The 19798-nt window shown below is 37.2% G+C and overlaps 4 protein-coding genes across 4 annotated transcripts; 2 read left to right on the top strand and 2 right to left on the bottom strand.

Annotated features, from left to right (window-relative positions):
- Nucleotides 1-1982: 1982 nt before the first annotated feature.
- LOC116918045 (glutathione S-transferase LANCL1) lies at nt 1983-3961 on the bottom strand. The gene is made up of 5 exons (XM_032923705.2): nt 3732-3961; nt 3290-3645; nt 2889-3195; nt 2615-2797; nt 1983-2527 (listed from the first exon to the last, which is right to left on the bottom strand). Exons 1-5 carry the CDS (start codon nt 3816-3818, stop codon nt 2177-2179), a joined length of 1284 nt encoding a protein of 427 aa, XP_032779596.2. The 5' UTR covers nt 3819-3961; the 3' UTR covers nt 1983-2176.
- Nucleotides 3962-3966: 5 nt separating this feature from the next.
- On the top strand, nt 3967-6454 carry LOC116918046 (OTU domain-containing protein 3). The gene is made up of 5 exons (XM_032923706.2): nt 3967-4202; nt 4266-4414; nt 4475-4545; nt 4839-5168; nt 5236-6454. Exons 1-5 carry the CDS (start codon nt 4048-4050, stop codon nt 5569-5571), a joined length of 1041 nt encoding a protein of 346 aa, XP_032779597.2. The 5' UTR covers nt 3967-4047; the 3' UTR covers nt 5572-6454.
- A 5440-nt stretch (nt 6455-11894) lies between these two features.
- Nucleotides 11895-12993, top strand: LOC116915788 (succinate dehydrogenase assembly factor 4, mitochondrial). The gene is made up of 4 exons (XM_032920919.2): nt 11895-11918; nt 12332-12392; nt 12571-12681; nt 12753-12993. Exons 2-4 carry the CDS (start codon nt 12347-12349, stop codon nt 12920-12922), a joined length of 327 nt encoding a protein of 108 aa, XP_032776810.2. The 5' UTR covers nt 11895-11918; nt 12332-12346; the 3' UTR covers nt 12923-12993.
- LOC116915786 (protein polybromo-1) lies at nt 12930-19470 on the bottom strand. The gene is made up of 21 exons (XM_032920915.2): nt 18410-19470; nt 18167-18282; nt 17992-18105; nt 17660-17934; nt 17304-17599; nt 17066-17239; nt 16884-17004; nt 16654-16821; nt 16390-16595; nt 16142-16321; nt 15910-16082; nt 15649-15851; nt 15057-15583; nt 14820-14995; nt 14587-14759; nt 13976-14528; nt 13769-13919; nt 13625-13695; nt 13484-13540; nt 13280-13406; nt 12930-13218 (listed from the first exon to the last, which is right to left on the bottom strand). The coding sequence occupies exons 1-21, from the start codon at nt 19300-19302 to the stop codon at nt 12990-12992; spliced, it is 4983 nt and encodes a 1660-aa protein (XP_032776806.2). The 5' UTR covers nt 19303-19470; the 3' UTR covers nt 12930-12989.
- Between the last annotated feature and the right edge of the window lie 328 nt (nt 19471-19798).

The raw sequence follows: 19798 nt of genomic DNA, 5'->3' as shown, positions 1-19798 counted from the left end.
TCGCCTACTATACGTTAAGCCTAAGCGTATATGTACCAAAGGGCATGACGGGGAGGACAACAGCAAAATGATGAAAAATGAACGGGAAAGATATGAATAGTTTAGTGATGTCGTGGTGGATACGAGGGCGACGCGAATGTATAGAAGTTGAATAGCCATTTAATTAGTTGCGACAAGATTTGAAGAATGGGTATATTAAGAGGATTGAAGAATGAGTTTAGAGTGTATATATACATAGTACAAGGAGCGAATAGACAAGGAAAAATGATGATGATGAATTCTTTTTTTATTATCTATCTACTCTATGCATCGCTGCTAGCTGTGTATACGTACAGATATATCGAGCGCTGATATAGACGTTGTTTAATATCTGGAATTAATTAATTATTTTTTCCTTGGAAACGTAAGTGAAAAAAATGTCTTCCAAATACACACACACTCGTGATGGATCTTCAGATTTTGTTTTGTTGTCGTGTTTTCTCATTATTCTTATTTTGCTGGTTCTATAGACTCTCTTTTTGAACATCAACATAAAAGTTTGCTTTGCCAATGTTATAGGATCTAACTTATTGTACAATGTCCTGTAAATGATAGCTCCTCATTTTGCTTTTGCTTTTCAGATGAAATTTCAAATGAAGTCAATCCATGCACTATCCATATATTAGCCTAAGTCTATATTCAATGCGAAGGATGTTAATTAATTAGAAAAATATCCGTGATTACAGGAAGAAGCGAGATAGAAAGGGGATGTAAATAAATGACGTTGACATTATAGCTTATTGCATGTCAAATATTGGAAAATTGATGGAAAAGCTTTAAAGAGAGGCGTTGGGTTCGTCTCCGGTGGCCGTTCGATTACGTCGTTTTGGTTCCGAACAACTGTCGCGTGCGTGTTTATCAAATTCGAACGAGATGTATCGAGTCCTCGTACAATAGGAGAGAATAATTGATATTTGCTAAATGATAACGATGCATTAAACAGCACATTTTTAGAAAGGTTTTATGGAACGTGAAAAATTTACCAGTGACTTGACTTTGAATAGCGTGAAATGTGGTTGGGAGCAAGCATCCTGTGTACGATGCACAACATAATTGACTGGGTACCAAATAACGACATATGGTACCACGTAACATTAAGTTCTTAGGACTAATGGTAGAATGTTAAACCTTTTATCAATACATTCGTATAACCAAACAAGTCATCCAGATTCCCCGCGATCCGATTTTATTATAATCCTTTCAGCCAACCCTAGAGGTAAGCTTTCCAAGACAGAACACACGGGAAAGAAGCCTGTACGTGTCCAATCGCCATGTGGAACTCTGGAAATGGGCTACTCAGCCCATTAAGCGATCAAGATTAAAGCGCCCACAGCGGCATTTTATCTTCAATTTTCTCGTCGTTTCGTCTCAATCACGTAACAGGTACAGCCTTCAAAATCCCAGTTCAAAATTTCTGCCGATCGTTATCTCCGGAAAATTACCGTAGCTATTGCTGACAAAAATTCGTATGTAAACCTCAAAAGTTCTGCAATGTTACGTAATTTCAGAACCTTTTGAAATGCTGCAACTCGTGCACCTGAAAATCTTGATAACTGAATTATTAGGCATCCCTCTTAATGCGGAAACGTATCAGGCTCTTGAAGAGGAAAGGAGGCTATTTCTGTTTCAGCTTTGGAGCTTAAGATTCTTTAAAATAAACTCTTTTTTTTTTTATGAATGAGGCATTCGGCAAAAACACAATGATCGAGTAAAGTTGCATAAAGTTTTTGCGCTGTTTCTTTTTGTTCGATGTGACACAAGTTCGATTGTTGAAAATAAGGTTTTAAAATGGAACAAACGAAATGTTTGTAGGTAGAAAGATTCCATTTCAGGCAAAGCATTGTGCAACCAACTTCCAGGTGCTGAAGCCATGCTTTTAGAAATACCCACTCGACTTTTCCATGTTATTTTTAGGCGTCAAGACAACCCAAAATCTTTGTATGTAAAGACACTAAACTTTATTGGAAAACTAATACGTTTTATGCGCAAAGTATTCAAGGCTAACAAAAAACAGCATATTTGCTTGGATTATTCAAAGAAATTGTGTGGGACAACAGCAAATAAAGGATTTAGCCAAGATATCTTAACGTGGGATATAAAAGGTGAGAAAATTGTACAGTTTCCGTAACCCTGACTTCTATTTTTTGTCAAGTGCATTTAGCTGGTAGCCAGGGAAGCTGCAAGCGAATTTCTCTGGATCCAGCAAATTCATTAAGAACAAGATTACACCAGCTGTGCCTTCGAAAAGTGATAAGGGTCGGTCCGGGGTCCGGAACTCGTGCGGACGATCGTCCATAACGATTTCACTAAATTTATATGCACGGTACAAATAAACAGGATCTTTCGTATGTTTGTAAAGATGAAGAATGGCGAGAGCGTTCCCTGAGATGCCATGGCAAAGGCCAACACCTTTGGTCAAAATTCCACGCTCCCAAGTTACATCGGCGCATTGTTTAGCTGCTGACAGGTACAAATCAGAATTGTAAACCTTTAAAGAAAAAAATAATTTAAGCAGGCTGCGTAATGCTGAATCAAACTGCTTTCATGGGAGGTTGTGCTAGAAGACACAAAATACCTTGGCGGCTGCTATGAAACAGTGAATAAATCCTGGAGCTCCATGACACCACTGGACAAGGCGATCGCGCTCACTGTCTAAAGACGACGGGAAATTTCCACTAGGAAAGCGGGTTTCGAGGAGAAAATCTAAACAAAGACGTATGTCGTCCTCCACGACACCGGGTTCCAGGTAATCCGTAATCTAATTTTTAAAAATTCGAGAATTGCCTTATTTGCACTGTTCATTCGAAATTCAACTTATTGTTGTTTTTAATCTATGGTAGAAGTCAAACCTGCAGAAGAAGATAAAGTATACCAGCGAATCCGTGTGCTGGTCCGAGATATTTTTGTTTATGCCATTCAAACATCAGTGGGGGTGTTATGAACCCTCTCAGCTGCATTTCGTTGGCTAAGCGTCTGCCGGAGCCAATGATGGCTTTAGCGACGCTTGCAATCAAATCATCATTGACCTTCTCGTGGCAATGCTGTTTCATGTATAATAACGAAAATAGACAACCAGCTCGTCCATACAGGAGCTCGTCGGGCATATCATCGCTGCTATTGGTAAGAACTTCAAAAGATCGGTACAATGTCTGCAACCTTAGTATCAGTAACGCCATTGAGGATTATTTTACAAGAAAAAACTATTTCTTCTGGAATGAAGAATGGAAAAAGAAATAAAATTAAGGTATACCGATGAAGAAAATGGTGCTCTTTCTCTGGTTGCCTGAGGGAATGAGCACATGCAGCAGCTAAAGCAAGAGGTCCGCTAACTCCAGTCAGGAAAGTAAGGTCTTTCGCATTTGGTTTGTGCAAATGCATTGTGCATTTTTCAGCCATGAAAAAAGCCTGTTCTATGTATTCTGGAGAATTCAACATCTTTCCCGCTTCAAAGTATAACAAGGCATATCCAGATTTTCCTGTGTATACTGAATAGTCACTCCAGTTGGTGCTTCCAGTATAGTCAATTTCTGCCTTCACATGTTTTTCCCATTGTGCCATTAGTTTTTTAACCACTGATTTGAGATGTTTCAGAAATTCCTCATCTGTCTAAACAAGAAAATAACAAGTAAACCTAGTTTGAAGTGTTTACCAACCTGGTGCCAAAATAAAGTATTGATTTTGAATTAACTTACTTGATTCCAACTATGTTGCTGGTCGGATGAAAGAAAAGGGTTAACAAATGAGCGATCATCTTTTTTTACTAGAGACCAGGTATACATGTTTGTAGTTCCTTAGACGTTCAAGCGTAAAATGAACGTTGTAAACTGGATTGTGAATTAACGAGATTCTTCCGTTTCTAATGTTTTGAATTTGGAACAACGTATACTGCTCGTCTGCTTTAGAAAATAATATCAAAATAATAAATCGGCAACGCTGAAAGAAAATTACAACAAGTTTGACGGATATCCACATCCACTTGTGAAAAGTGACGTTTTGAGAGATTGAAAAATGGCCAGGAAGAAGGAAGATAAGGATGGAAAATATAAGCGAATAACGAATAAGTCAAAAAAATCTTCTCGCGATATTAAGGACGTCGATTCTGATGTTATAAAATCCCAATTATTAACTCTGGGATTAACCTTGAGGGAGGTACCTGGTGACGGGTAGGTTGTGTTCCTTTTTCTTTATGAAGATAATCTTTGAGGTAAAAAATACTCGTTTATTAGGAACTGTCTATTTCGTGCGTTAGGCGATCAATTAGATGGTCATATGGGCAACCACTACAGACACAGGCAAGACACAACAACCTACATGCTAGATCACAGAGAAGATTTCCAGCCTTTTGTAGAAGATGATCTTCCTTTCGAAAAGCACAGTAAGAAACTTTTATCAAAAGATTCAGAACTCAGCTGTTGTTGATAGAGCATTTGTTTAGTCAGTGAACTGAGTCAGTCAGGTACATATGCAGGGAATGATGCAATTGTTGCATTTGCAAGACTTCACCAGGTAAAACAAGTTTTCTTTAGTGTTTTGGCAGCAACTTAGTTATTTATTACTACCTAGTTTTGACAAATACAAATCACAGCAGCTTTTCCCTTTTTTGTAACCTCCCACTTGTCACCACTTTTATTTTTAAAGTATAGTCCATTTTGGGCAATCGTAACTATGAAGGGAAAGGTAACAAAGAAGAAGATAGCCGCGGCAATTCTTATTTGTCAAAACTAGGTACCTAGTAATACTGCTTATACTTTAGTATTGATACTTTTCTATGCTATAAATGTTTCCGTTTTCATAATAAGGTGACAATTGTGATTCATCAACCAAACACCCCCCTTTGGCAAATTAAAGGTTGGGAAACATGTGAAACCCTTCAAACCACAGAAAAAAACAAAAAAAGGAAAAATTATAATAATGTTCTATCATCCCATCAACTTCATATTGCGTACCATGGAGGGGATCACTATGACAGTGTCAGGCGATTGGGAGACACCAGCCATATCCCTGCAAATATTCAAATCAACGTTGAGAGTGAGGTGCATGAGGGAACAAACCAGAGCCCAAACACAACCGATCGTGTGCGGGATTACGCTTCCTGTAACATTCACGAAATTGATCATACGGAGGAAGCAGTAAGTCTAATTTAAATATTTAAAGAATAGGAAATGCATTGTTGTTGTTGTCCTATTTACCCATCAGGCAAACGAAATTGAACGAGAAGCTATAATTCGTTCAGGATGCCAGGATCTCACGATTGTTCGCCAGTTACTTTATAATAACTTTGGAAACATTGATGCCACCGTCGAAGATCTGTTGGCTTTGACATTAACCCCCGTAGAAAGCCAAGAAGCTAAATTCGAGCATCTGTCTTCTGGTGGACGTACGAAAACCGGCTTCAGTCGAAAGCAGCTAGAGAGGATTCGTAAACAAGAGCGAAAACGTGCTGGTGATGCCAGAAGAAAACCGCCTAATGCTACCAAAGAAACGCTAGAAGAAGCCACCATAATTGGCAAAGTTCAGTGCCTAAACATATAAACCTTTTTTCTTTTCTTTTTTTTTTAATATAACGAATCAACGTCAGTTAAACCGTTCTAAGTGTAGTGCATCTACGTGAATTATTTACTCACTTTGCTAAATTTCATTTATGATTGCGATCTTAATTTGCGAGACATCGCCAGCTTTCACAGCCCATAATTGCTTGCAGCAGAGCAGCTATATTGCCGATGAGACCATATCGATGCTAATTAACGTTGATTTCGTGAAAAGCATTCGTTCTCTTGTCAAACCAGCCATTTTTTTTTATGAACGAAAGAAAAGTGTGTGTAGCGCAACAAATTTGTTGATCTGTTTTCTATGTTTATTTGAGAAACTATAAGCCTAACGTAAAAACAAACCTGATTTTCGTGGTTTTTGTTCAGTTTTGAATTTAAATAGTGTATTTTACGGGAAATGTAGAATTTAGCCAAAAATGAAAAAGTGGCAAGGCCAAATACCCTTCCCATTTTTGTCAAAATCAGCAAAAATATATATGACGTGGTAATCAATGAAAACCACACATTAATATATAAATTTTACGCTGATTTCAAGAATCAAATTTGTTTTCTTGTCATATGAACCGTTTTAAAATAAACGGAAGACAAGTGCCTGTAGCGCAACAAATTTGTTGGTCCGTTTTTTTTTTGTTTATTTCAGAAACTATTAGTTGTTCGATTGTTCGTTGTTAGTCCAATAAACATTTATTTTTGTAATTATCCAATAAACTTGATTTCCGTGATTAGCATTCAATTCTGAATTGAAATAATGTATTTTAAGCAAAAGTTGAAATTTGGCTAAAAATGGAAAAGTGGGAAGGGTGTATGTCTGGTGATGTATGAAGGTGAATGTCTCAGTAATAATAAATTTGTTTTTGTTTTCTAAACGTTCATCATTACTGGTTTTCAATACTGTTATAATTTATATTTATATACTGTAAAAAAAAATTTATTATCACAGAGACATTAACCTGTATCTGCCACTGGCACGATAAAATCGATATTAATTGTTGGAAATGGTTATAGGAATCGATAGTGATTCAATTCCTCCTCCAGTGGGTGGGATTTCAAAAAGGTAAGTCTCGTGGCAGCTAGATGGCGTTGGTGGATGGCGAATATTTCTGCGTAAAAAATAAATGGCCCAAGCCGAGCTGCTGAAATTTTAGGGGGTAATTTGCCGTTCCGTAGGTTGAACGAGAAAACCAACAACTTAATCGAAATCAACGTTCAATTTGGATTAGGCCATGTGATTTTTGTCGAATTCCATGAGATGTCGTTTTTCGCAGATTTTGATAAAAGTGGGAAGTCTATACCCTTCCCACTTTTTCATTTTTGGCCAAATTTCAAATTTTGCTTAAAATACATGATTCCGATTCAGAATTCAACGAAAATCACGAAAATCGGATTTATTTTTCTATTGGTCCTATAGTTTTTTATTTAAACGATAAAAACTATAAATTAAGTTGGTGCGCTTACATCGCTGTTTCCATCAATTTTTAAAATGGCTAGTTTAACGAGAAAACTAATGATGAAATCGAAATCAGCGTTCAATTTCGATTATGCCGTGTGATTTTTGGAGAATTTCAAGAGATGTCGCTTTCGGCCGATTTTGACAAAAGTGGGAAGGCTATACCCTTCCCACTTTTTCATTTTTGGCCAAATTTCAAATTTTGCTTAAAATACATGATTCCGATTCAGAATTCAATGAAAATCACGAAAATCGGATTTATTTTTCTATTGGTCCTATAGTTTTTTATTTAAACGATAAAAACTATAAATTGAGTTGGTGCGCTTACATCGCTGTTTCCATCAATTTTTAAAATGGCTAGTTTAACGAGAAAACTAATGATGAAATCGAAATCAGCGTTTAATTTCGATTATGCCGTGTGATTTTTGGAGAATTTCAAGAGATGTCGCTTTCGGCCGATTTTGACAAAAGTGGGAAGGCTATACCCTTCCCACTTTTTCATTTTTGGCCAAATTTCAAATTTTGCTTTAAATACATGATTTCGATTAAAAATTCAATAAAAATAATGAAAATCGAGTTTATTTTTCTATTGGTCTTATAGTTTTTGATTAAAACGTTAAAAACTATAAATTAAGTTGGTGCGCTTACATCGCTGTTTCCATCAATTTTTAAAATGGCTAGTTTAACGAGAAAACTAATGATGAAATCGAAATCAGCGTTCAATTTCGATTATGCCGTGTGATTTTTGGAGAATTTCAAGAGATGTCGCTTTCGGCCGATTTTGACAAAAGTGGGAAGGCTATACCCTTCCCACTTTTTCATTTTTGGCCAAATTTCAAATTTTGCTTAAAATACATGATTCCGATTCAGAATTCAATGAAAATCACAAAAATCGGATTTATTTTTCTATTGGTCCTATAGTTTTTTATTTAAACGTTAAAAACTATAAATTAAGTTGGTGCGCTTACATCGCTGTTTCCATTAATTTTTAAAATTGCTAGTTTAACGAGAAAACTAATGATGAAATCGAAATCAGCGTTCAATTTCGATTATGCCATGTGATTTTTGGAGAATTTCAAGAGATGTCGCTTTCGGCCGATTTTGACAAAAGTGGGAAGGCTATACCCTTCCCACTTTTTCATTTTTGGCCAAATTTCAAATTTTGCTTAAAATACATGATTCCGATTCAGAATTCAATGAAAATCACGAAAATCGGATTTATTTTTCTATTGGTCCTTTAGTTTTTTATTTAAACGATAAAAACTATAAATTAAGTTGGTGCGCTTACATCGCTGTTTCCATCAATTTTTAAAATGGCGAACTAATGATGAAATCGAAATCAGCGTTTAATTTCGATTATGCCGTGTGATTTTTGGAGAATTTCAAGAGATGTCGCTTTCGGCCGAATTTGACAAAAGTGGGAAGGCTATACCCTTCCCACTTTTTCATTTTTGGCCAAATTTCAAATTTTGCTTTAAATACATGATTTCGATTAAAAATTCAATAAAAATAACGAAAATCGAGTTTATTTTTCTATTGGTCTTATAGTTTTTGATTAAAACATTAAAAACCATAAATTAAGTTGGTGCGCTTACATCGCTGTTTCCATCAATTTTTAAAATGGCTAGTTTAACGAGAAAACTAATAATGAAATCGAAATCAGCGTTCAATTTCGATTATGCCGTGGGATTTTTGGAGAATTTCAAGAGATGTCGCTTTCGGCCGATTTTGACAAAAGTGGGAAGGCTATACCCTTCCCACTTTTTCATTTTTGGCCAAATTTCAAAATTTGCTTAAAATACATGATTCCGATTCAGAATTCAATGAAAATCACGAAAATTGGATTTATTTTTCTATTGGTCCTATAGTTTTTTATTTAAACGTTAAAAACTATAAATTAAGTTGGTGCGCTTACATCGCTGTTTCCATCAATTTTTAAAATGGCTAGTTTAACGAGAAAACTAATGATGAAATCGAAATCAGCGTTCAATTTCGATTATGCCGTGTGATTTTTGGAGAATTTCAAGAGATGTCGCTTTCGGCCGATTTTGACAAAAGTGGGAAGGCTATACCCTTCCCACTTTTTCATTTTTGGCCAAATTTCAAATTTTGCTTAAAATTCATGATTCCGATTCAGAATTCAATGAAAATCACGAAAATTGGATTTATTTTTCTATTGGTCCTATAGTTTTTTATTTAAACGTTAAAAACTATAAATTAAGTTGGTGCGCTTACATCGCTGTTTCCATCAATTTTTAAAATGGCTAGTTTAACGAGAAAACTAATAATGAAATCGAAATCAGCGTTCAATTTCGATTATGCCGTGGGATTTTTGGAGAATTTCAAGAGATGTCGCTTTCGGCCGATTTTGACAAAAGTGGGAAGGCTATACCCTTCCCACTTTTTCATTTTTGGCCAAATTTCAAATTTTGCTTAAAATTCATGATTCCGATTCAGAATTCAATGAAAATCACGAAAATTGGATTTATTTTTCTATTAGTCCTATAGTTTTTTATTTAAACGTTAAAAACTATAAATTAAGTTGGTGCGCTTACATCGCTGTTTCCATCAATTTTTAAAATGGCTAGTTTAACGAGAAAACTAATAATGAAATCGAAATCAGCGTTCAATTTCGATTATGCCGTGTGATTTTTGGAGAATTTCAAGAGATGTCGCTTTCGGCCGATTTTGACAAAAGTGGGAAGGCTATAGACCAAGATCGGATGCTGAGTTGCCAAGGCTGAATTCCGACCTGCGGTATTTGTCCTCTCGGGCCCTATAGGAGGGAAATGAAAAATAAAATATTTAATTAAGTAGTAGTTAGTTTTATTACAAAATTTTTTTGAATCGTGTACTATACCTCTGTGCTGATATAATACAAAAAATTTTATCTCCAAAAAAGCTGTTATTTTTCCAGGAAACTTTTTGAAAGGTACTTGTTTACAATGTACCGTAGCAGACGTAAAGTGATTGACTGTGACTAGTGACTGTAGTGTCAAACTGTTTTCGTTTTTTATGTCATAAGTAGTGTAGTTTGTGATGTCGGTAATGAGTTATTTGACACAATTAGTCTTTTTAAGTTATCTGATTATGCTAAAGGACTTATTCATAAGGAAACAGAAATTTACTTAGAAAAACGTCTGCTTCTTGTTCTACAGTTGTAATACGGGGAGGGGGGGTTGTGGAAAGGTAAACAAGTACCTTTCAAAAAGTTTCCTGGAAAAATAACAGTTTTTTTGGAGATAAAATTTTTTGTATTATATCAGCACAGAGGTATAGTACACGATTCCAAAAGATTTTGTAATAAAACTAACTACAACTTAATTAAATATATTATTTTTCATTTCCCTCCTATAGGGCCCGAGAGGACAAATACCGCAGGTCGGAATTCAGCCTTGGCAACTCAGCATCCGATCTTGGTCTATACCCTTCCCACTTTTTCATTTTTGGCCAAATTTCAAATTTTGCTTTAAATACATGATTCCGATTAAAAATTCAATAAAAATAATGAAAATCGAGTTTATTTTTCTATTGGTCTTATAGTTTTTGATTAAAACGTTAAAAACTATAAATTAAGTTGGTGCGCTTACATCGCTGTTTCCATCAATTTTTAAAATGGCTAGTTTAACGAGAAAACTAATGATGAAATCGAAATCAGCGTTCAATTTCGATTATGCCGTGTGATTTTTGGAGAATTTCAAGAGATGTCGCTTTCGGCCGATTTTGACAAAAGTGGGAAGGCTATACCCTTCCCACTTTTTCATTTTTGGCCAAATTTCAAATTTTGCTTAAAATACATGATTCCGATTCAGAATTCAATGAAAATCACGAAAATCGGATTTATTTTTCTATTGGTCCTATAGTTTTTTATTTAAACGTTAAAAACTATAAATTAAGTTGGTGAACTTACATCGCTGTTTCCATCAATTTTTAAAATGGCTAGTTTAACGAGAAAACTAATGATGAAATCGAAATCAGCGTTCAATTTCGATTATGCCGTGGGATTTTTGGAGAATTTCAAGAGATGTCGCTTTCGGCCGATTTTGACAATTTCCATTTTTGGTCAAATTTCAAATTTTGCTTTAAATACATGATTCCGATTTAAAATTCAATAAAAATAACGAAAATCGAGTTTATTTTTCTATTGGTCTTATAGTTTTTGATTAAAACGTTAAAAACTTTAAATTAAGTTGGTGCGCTTACATCGCTGTTTCCATCAATTTTTTAAATGGCTAGTTTAACGAGAAAACTAATGATGAAATCGAAATCAGCGTTCAATTTCGATTATGCCGTGGGATTTTTGGAGAATTTCAAGAGATGTCGCTTTCGGCCGATTTTGACAAAAGTGGGAAGGCTATACCCTTCCCACTTTTTCATTTTTGGCAAAATTTCAAATTTTGCTTAAAATACATGATTCCGATTCAGAATTCAATGAAAATCACGAAAATCGGATTTATTTTTCTATTGGTCCTATAGTTTTTTATTTAAACGTTAAAAACTATAAATTAAGTTGGTTCGCTTACATCGCTGTTTCCATCAATTTTTAAAATGGCTAGTTTAACGAGAAAACTAATGATGAAATCGAAATCAGCGTTCAATTTCGATTATGCCGTGTGATTTTTGGAGAATTTCAAGAGATGTCGCTTTCGGCCGATTTTGACAAAAGTGGGAAGGGTATAGCCTTTCAGTGAAAATCACGGAAATCAGGTTTATTTTTCAATTGCCCTCATAGTTTATGAACTTAACGTAAAAAACGAAATACCAGTTGGGGCGGTACTTTAATCGAAATTAGCGGTCACTTTTGTTTACACTGTGTTAATTTTTTTTTTCTTCAAGGCTAGCGAACACTGGGAGCTTTTGAGTCTTTTTTTGCTGATTCTGACGTAAGTAGACTTACGTACGTAAGAAGACGTAAATGTACGGTACTACATCCCTCCCGAGCCCCCTTCGAACGAAAAACACGAAAATATAGTTTGTTTTTACATTGTTATTGTTTTTTTAATTATTTTTGAATCGAAACTGTGTGTAGAATTTAACAAAAAATTAATCAGTCGAGTCGTAACACAAAAATTCAGTCGTAGCAGACTAAAAGTTTCTTGAAGTGCCGCTTCGTAGTCTTTGTCTCTGACGATTGAAAACTTTTTACGTCATCTGCTTCGATGTTTTGTTATCTTTGATCTACAGCTTATTTGCTAGTGTCGTTTGCCAACACAGTATGTTTAACTGAAAATCACAGTTGTACCATGTTTCTCATTATTTCGAACAACTGTTGAAAAATTTTATTTGCTTTATTAAGGAAAAATTTTCAACCATGAATTCTGGTACTTCAAGTATATGCGTGCTCAAATCGTTGTTACGTAAGTGCTAGACTAATTCAAGTTGGTTGCCGCTATTGAGAAAAACTGATTCACAAGAATAATTTTACTCATAGATCATCTCAAAATGTCCACTTATAATGTTAAATAGCATCCCAAATTTGTTAAATAAGACCATTTATCAAATTATCCTCATCGCCATTGATTCTGTGTTTTGCAGGACAAACTGCAAGACTTCACCATGTTTCTTTCTTTTCAACTTCTTCTAATGAGCCATCAGATGGCTGTGCAAGCAAGGCAAAAAAACCAAGAAGAGTGAAAACACCAATTGGTTAGTGTTAAGTTGTATCCATTGAGGACTACAATCTGTTTCCCAGCATTTTAATGTCAATTTCTTTGCAGGCAAACTTGATGAAATTGAAGAAGGGCAGCATCCCTATCAAGAAAAAGAACCATTGAAGCCATGGCCAAACAATACAAATCCAACAACTGGTGAAGTTGGTGGACCAAAGGGCCCAGAGCCAACAAGGTATGGAGATTGGGAGCGGAAAGGGAGAGTCTCTGATTTTTAAGAAATACTGTCTTGTCAAACATAGTTTACTTATGAAAACACAATACAAATACTGGAGGTTATAAACATCAATTGAACAAATTCGAAATGTTTAACGTGTCCTTTAACATATGTTCACGTAAGTTCCACAATGTAGAAAGGACATCACGATCGCCACCATCGGGCTTTACTTGTGTGTTTGAACTGAGCCAGTGAGAGGGAAGGCGGTTCGTATCAGGGATCGGGGTTTTGGTAGCGCGCAAACTCTTATCCCAGTTTGAGATATATCTATACTGATTGTGCAGTCCTTCAATGTATCTAATGAAATAAAAATTCTTTAGTGGAGTGAATCAGGCGACTACAACCTAAACATATGTACTTTATGTAGGCTTCTGAATGTAAGAGTCTCTGTGGTTTTGGTGGGACAGCTACGAAAATAGGTTCCCCAGCGACCTGCCGAGATTGCTGGGTGACATTTTGGATTTGGTGACCACTTGATTGAATAACTATATCGAAATCCGTGGTTAATGCATATTAGGACAACAGTCTTACGGTTGACGAATGGTGTGGAAAGGTAAAATACCTGAATTAGACGATACTTGTACGGGGACATTCGTTGAACTAGGAGTGCTGCTGAGTGCTATATATGGAGTTAACCGTTTGATAGATAAGGTTATCAATTATAAATAGATAAGGTTACAGTCTTTTATCGAATCTAACTTACCCGAGACATTGGTTTGCGTAGAACTAGGAGTAGTATTAGGACGAATTACTTTTTTGGCACTACTGAAATTTCTTTAAAATAAGAATGAAAATGAGAACAAGCGGCTTCACTAAACAATGCCAAAATTAATGAACAGTAGCATACTTGTTACGATCATTGGGAGACACGATGCGTCCTTGATTTTTTACAATATGAATCTCTCGGACATGGCGTAGAAGCCGCTCCATCTTTGGGAATGGTGGCACTCCTTTGCGGATTCGGCTGCATCCGCGCCACATGCACTGAAATTCAGTGTCTGCAAGAAACACAACCTATTTAAATCTGTCAATACAGAGGACAAATAATAGGTACCATTTGGGTTTATAGTTGTTAACACGTGTCCGTGAGGCTCTGAGAGCAGATGTTCAGTAAGCTCGCTAATTTCTTCACCTTGCCAGTCACACTTTTTCCAGAAGCATTCGAAAATTACGTCACCTTGCGGGACACCTTCCCCCGAAGCTGAACCAGCTGCCGGATGATTATCTGTACCGTTTCGAGCCATCTCAGCTGCTGTTTCTTCGTTGATTCGCTGCGACCGCTCTTCGTACTCGGATTTGACGTGCGCAGGCAAATTTCGCCACTCGTTGCCAACTAGTCGGCTAACCTCGCCGAAAGTTGCATCTGGGTTTTTAGCTGCGAAGTTTTTACGCACCTCGCCGGAATAGATTATGTAGCCAGTAACCATACGCTTCTGAAATATTTTGATTGGTTTTTTAACCGTGGACGGGGTACTGAGAGATACGGAAGATGGCGTTTGAGGTAATGACGATGGGCAACTATCCGAACCCACCGATGGCGGTGCTCCATCCATTGAATCTTCTGTAAGTTCATCACCGGCCAATTTAGCAATTAAAGATGAGGACTCCTTCAAGAAAATACGGTGAACATTATCTTCGAGAGAAATGTGATCCACAATTGCTTACTCTTTGAGGCTGAATGGGGCGGCGGAAGAAGTAAATTTCATCACGTATTACAGAAGGGCTGTGGTTATACTTCTTAAGACCGTCCCGAGGAAGTTTTTTGATTTGGCGACGCGACTCTTCATACAGCGATTCACATAGAAAGATGTCACTTTCCGCCAACTCAGTCGGACGGCCTACAGTAATACAATGTGATGTTATACGTGTACTCAATTTTATTAACTATTTTTCGTTACAAGTTGTGTAATCGTTGAAATCCAAGACGCTGCATTTTCCTACGACGCTCATAAGTGGATTCGTGTCCTCAATCGAGCTAAGGAAAACCTCCTGGCGATAGAATACACGACCAGCTATTTGGGTTGAAATTTCGGCTGGCGTGACATACCAAGGGCCATGGAAAAATGCAACATTCCTTTAAATTTAAAACGTGAAAAATCATCCTGAAAGTTAGAAGGGAGTAAGTATTTACTTACTCTGAATCTATCCACATAGAATCGATTTGTGCAATTAGCTGCTTGCCATTTTCCGCTCGGACGTAGACACAGTCACCTGTCCGTAATGTGTGGCCAGGTATGTTCAGCTGTTGATAGTAATTCATTCCTGGGTGAGAGGGAGGTGCTGAGGATCCGTCAATAGGCGCAGCTGCAGGTACAGCAACGTTACTGAGTTCCTTCTCTGGCAATTTTTCTACCTCGCCCAACTCTGCAAGTTCCTCTTTGTGTTTTTCGATGCGATCGCGAAATACTGACACAACGCGTTTGGGCTCTAGGGGCTGCTCGCGGGGAACCAAAGTGACGCCTGGTGTTTGAAAGCTGGTCCACACCTTGATTTTTTTGAACATCCTAGCTTTGGTCGAGTACCGTGACTCACAGACGTAAATGTCTTTGTCGGCAAACCTTTCCGGCTTCGACTTGAAATATTCTTTGACATTGAGAACACAGCACCGTCCACGGATTTGACTCAATGGGTGGGCAGATCGCATGTCACTTTTAAACAGTTCCTGAAAATAATAAAGTATTTTTAAATGAAGCTCTTCCTCAAAAAGTGGATCGATAATACGTTTACCTGCTCAAGGAACTTCCTAGATGCCAAATGAAATGTTTCATTGGGGCGACAGAACCAGTTACCCAAAAACATTTGCTGTCCGTCGTTGGCCGCCCAGAGACGCTCGATCAGATAGACATGATTTTCCATATTCCTTTCAGTGGCTTCGACGTAGACCAAATCTCCAACGCGATACGTTTCTTGATTGAAGCTCATTTCTAAGCCTAACATAACAAAATGCATGAGCATTAAGCTAATATTGGAAACGCAAGGACATTATACCATCAGACACAGCTACAGCTGGTGCAACGGCATCCTTATTTTCCAAATCTTCTTCGGGTTGTTCTTTAAGAAGTTTTTCTTGTCTTATAATATCAACAGCCATAGTGAGTTGCTTGAGATCGTATGCAAGGGCTGGCGAAGTGAGAATGTCTCCGTGTCGACACAATTCGTCCCTAGTAAAGATAAAGAGAATGCTTGATACTCGGATATAAGTTGATGAATTTAATTGTACCTTTGTTTGATAAAATGAGATTGAAGTTCAACTGAATCCTCGAAAACTTGCGAATCAGTTCGCGAAAGTTTTCGTGCCCGCTCAAAGCACAGAAACACATCCTCCTGGAATGCATCTAGTCTACGATACAGTCCCTTATCAAGACGACGCTTTATCAAATCCAAAGATATCGAACGAATCCTAAACGAAAAGAAATATTAAATGTTGGGAAAAAATTTTAATAAAACGAAACGTTAAAAATGTCATACTTTTTCCCGTCAACTTCGTCGTGTTCTGGTAGCTCTGCCAGGGAGTCAGTATAACACCGCCCTTCTTCATCTTGATGGTTGTAAACTGCTGTAAACAAGGATGTAAATAACTCCTGGACAGCAGCGCGGACATCAGGAACCAGGCCTTCATCCTCACACAGTTGAATTTTGGTTTGCAATGCTACTCGTTGCAAAGTAAGTGCGTCCTGTAAACCCAACGTATGTTTTCAGAGGTTCTTCTTGAAATAAATATAAATTAAGTACTTTGTAGATCTGCGAGTCCGGTTCGTTGTATCGACAAGCGTTGTCGAACATCAACACAATGTCCGCCAAAAGTTCTTCCACATTTTCGTAGTGTGAAGCTTTTACCTTTTGTCCAATTTTCTCCAAGTCTATGGGCTTTTTGATCACTTCGTAATAGTCAGGGTATTCCTAAAGAACACGACAAAACGACAATGCATATAAGATAAAAATAAAGCTGTTCATTAACATACCGTCTTTGATGGAAGTTTGACGAAAATGCTGGCAAGCTGTCTCCCTTTCACATCTTTATGTTCTTTGATAGCTTCATAGAGCGCTTTCAGTTTCTGTTGCAGATTGGGACCTCGACTACGCCTAATGACAAGGAAATTTTCATGTTAATCGCAGATAACCATTGGGACAATCAGGATTTTACCTTTTGGGCTTAGCAGAAGCCGCAGAAGCAAGTCCAAGTTCTCTGGCTTTATCTAAAAGGACACGTTCTAGCGCATTTGCATCTTCATAGATGATAGAACCTTCTTCATTGTACTGACGGCAGTTATTGAACATTAAACGAAGATCGTCTAACAATTCTTCTTCACACGTATATCTATTTTTTGTTTACATGAAAGTGTCAGAAACTGCTCGGTCTTGAGAAAAATAAAAACACTTACCTATCATTTTTTATGTTGGAATCGATGGTGACCATGTCAATGGGTTCCGCAATCACACGGTAATAATCGGGATACGATTTTTTAGAAGGTTTCTCCATAAAAACCAGGATGGGTTGTCGTCCGTCTTCCGAAGGAACATAGTCCATCAAGCAGCGGTAAAGGAGACGCAGTCGTTTACGAAGTAGATTATCTACATCACTGCGAGCTTTCGGTGTAACTTTTGGTAATGTGGCGTTGAGGCGAGGACGGCCTTTAGGACGTTTTGGTGTGAATTCAATATCCCCACCGTCAGAACTCTAAAATAAAAAAAACGCAAATAAGACAATCTTTCCGTTAAATTTTTGTGATTCTATTACCTCATCATCAGCGAGAAGCTCCTGGACTTTTGCCTGCATCACACGTTGCAACTTAACAGCGTCTTTGTACAGCTTAGAATCAGGTCGATTATACCGTTTTGCGTTTTCGAACATCAAACTTAAGTCACTAGAAAGATCACTGAGATTCCCATATTCTTCACGGGCCAACTTCAATCTTATACGACTCAACGAAATGGGATTTTTAATCTCCTGGTAGTAGTCGGCATAACGCCGGCGAGAAGGCAGCTTCAAAAATGGCTCGCAAAGTACGTTCCCTGTTAGCAGCGATAAAATGTAAGACCCAATTCATGCTGTTAATTATACCTGAATACCTTGATTGTCGGTATAGTTATGAATGGTATCATACAACTGCCAAAGAGGGCTGGAATCTGCGTCTTCTGGTCGATCATGTGAACCAGCAAATTCCCCATCTTCATCAATTTCATCTAGATTGACATACTTGTTATTTCCGAATTGTTGACCTCCTCATATTGTACCGAACCATACCTTTAACGGAAACATCCGACGATTTGGAGGCGTCGCCTATTCCGTCGTTTGAGTCATCATACTGAAGTGCAGCCGTAATTGCTGATAATGACTGGACTGCCCTTGCACGCTTACTTCTATAACGAATAAATAGTAATAATTTAAGTGAATAAATATACTTTAAAAAAATTATTTATAAAAAAAATATATAAAAAAAAAAAAAAAAAAAAGAACTAAATAAAACAGGAAAACCCAGTTTCATACCTAATCCTTTCGCTGGTCTTCCCTCCTGTATGACGAGAGTGTTCAATTTCAGATTTACGTGAAGCTACTATTTTTCGAAGCAATTTGGCATCTTTATAAATCTGGGAGCCGGGTTCGTTATAACTGCAAGCATTTCTTGTAAGAAGGATTAAATCTTTCTCCATCTCATTAAGATTAGAATATTCATTGGCTTGAATCTTTGTGGCTATTTGTTTTAGGTCAATTGGATTTTCAATCACTTGGTAGTAATCAGGATACAGTTTTCTTGATGGCAGTAGCTGAAAAACTGAGTGAAGCAATCTCCCATCTGCCGAAGTGGCATTCATAACACCAGCAAACAGTTCTTCATACACATTATCATCGTCAACTAAATGCAGTGAAGAAGACGAAGAAAAGTTATCTCTTGACTCTTCAGACTCTGCATCCTCTGATTCCATAGGGGACACATTGGCAGGCTTCTTTGGGGGTCGTCCCAGTTTCACAACAATCCTTTCTTTTGGTTTAACTTCAGGTACTTCATCACCCCTTTCACTTTCATTAATTTTATCCACTGTCCTTTGATATAAGTCCCATAGAGTGCAAGCATCTTTATATTCAGTTGAATGATCAGGGTAAAATGTTTTAGCATTTTTAACCAGTCGTTCAATATCGACTGTCATTTGATCCAAATCTTCATATTCATCTGTCCTTATCTTTTGCTGAATTCTTAATAAATCAATTGGGTTGGGAACAACATCATAGTAGGCTGGCTCTTGCCTTCTCTTTGGGGCTCGAATCAACGCATCACACAACAGCGCTCCGTCTTCTTTTTTGAAGTTTCGAATCACGTCGTAAGCTTGCTGGCAAATTTCGATAGGATCGAGCCGGCGGCGTTTTCTTGAATTTTCCGCCATTCTCCGAGAAGGAAACTTTCTATTTCACTTAATTCTTCCAGTCAAAAATGCCGTAATTTTGTAAACTATGAATATAATAAAGACTGTCACGAGGGTTAAAGAATCGTTAAAAACTGAAAACGAAACGCCTATATATAAAAAGTTTGTAGACGCTTTGCGTTAGAGCTTAAACGTTGCCAAGCATGTAGAAAGTGGTTTTTCACACCTTTTTTTTTTCTTTTTTGTTTGTTTTTGATTGAATGCCGCCTCAATTATTCTTCAACCTGCCAAAATATTAAGTCTAAGTCCTTTCTTTCCTTATCCATTATTACAAGAGGAACAAGGTGGTAAAACATTGGTGGAAGACAAAACATTTTTGAATAATTTGCGTCCTATAGCTTCACCAGTCATAGATTAGACACAAAGTCCAATCTATGACCACAGACCAAGAATCTGTGCTATGACTCTGCCCCCACCAAAGCAAAAATAATTTTTGCCAAGGAAAATAGAGTGGAGG

This window comes from Daphnia magna, linkage group LG2, assembly GCF_020631705.1.
Source record: "Daphnia magna isolate NIES linkage group LG2, ASM2063170v1.1, whole genome shotgun sequence".
In the NCBI taxonomy this organism is placed as follows: domain Eukaryota; kingdom Metazoa; phylum Arthropoda; class Branchiopoda; order Diplostraca; family Daphniidae; genus Daphnia; species Daphnia magna.
Note: the sequence above shows the minus strand (reverse complement) of the source record. Positions and strands in the feature narration are given on the sequence as shown.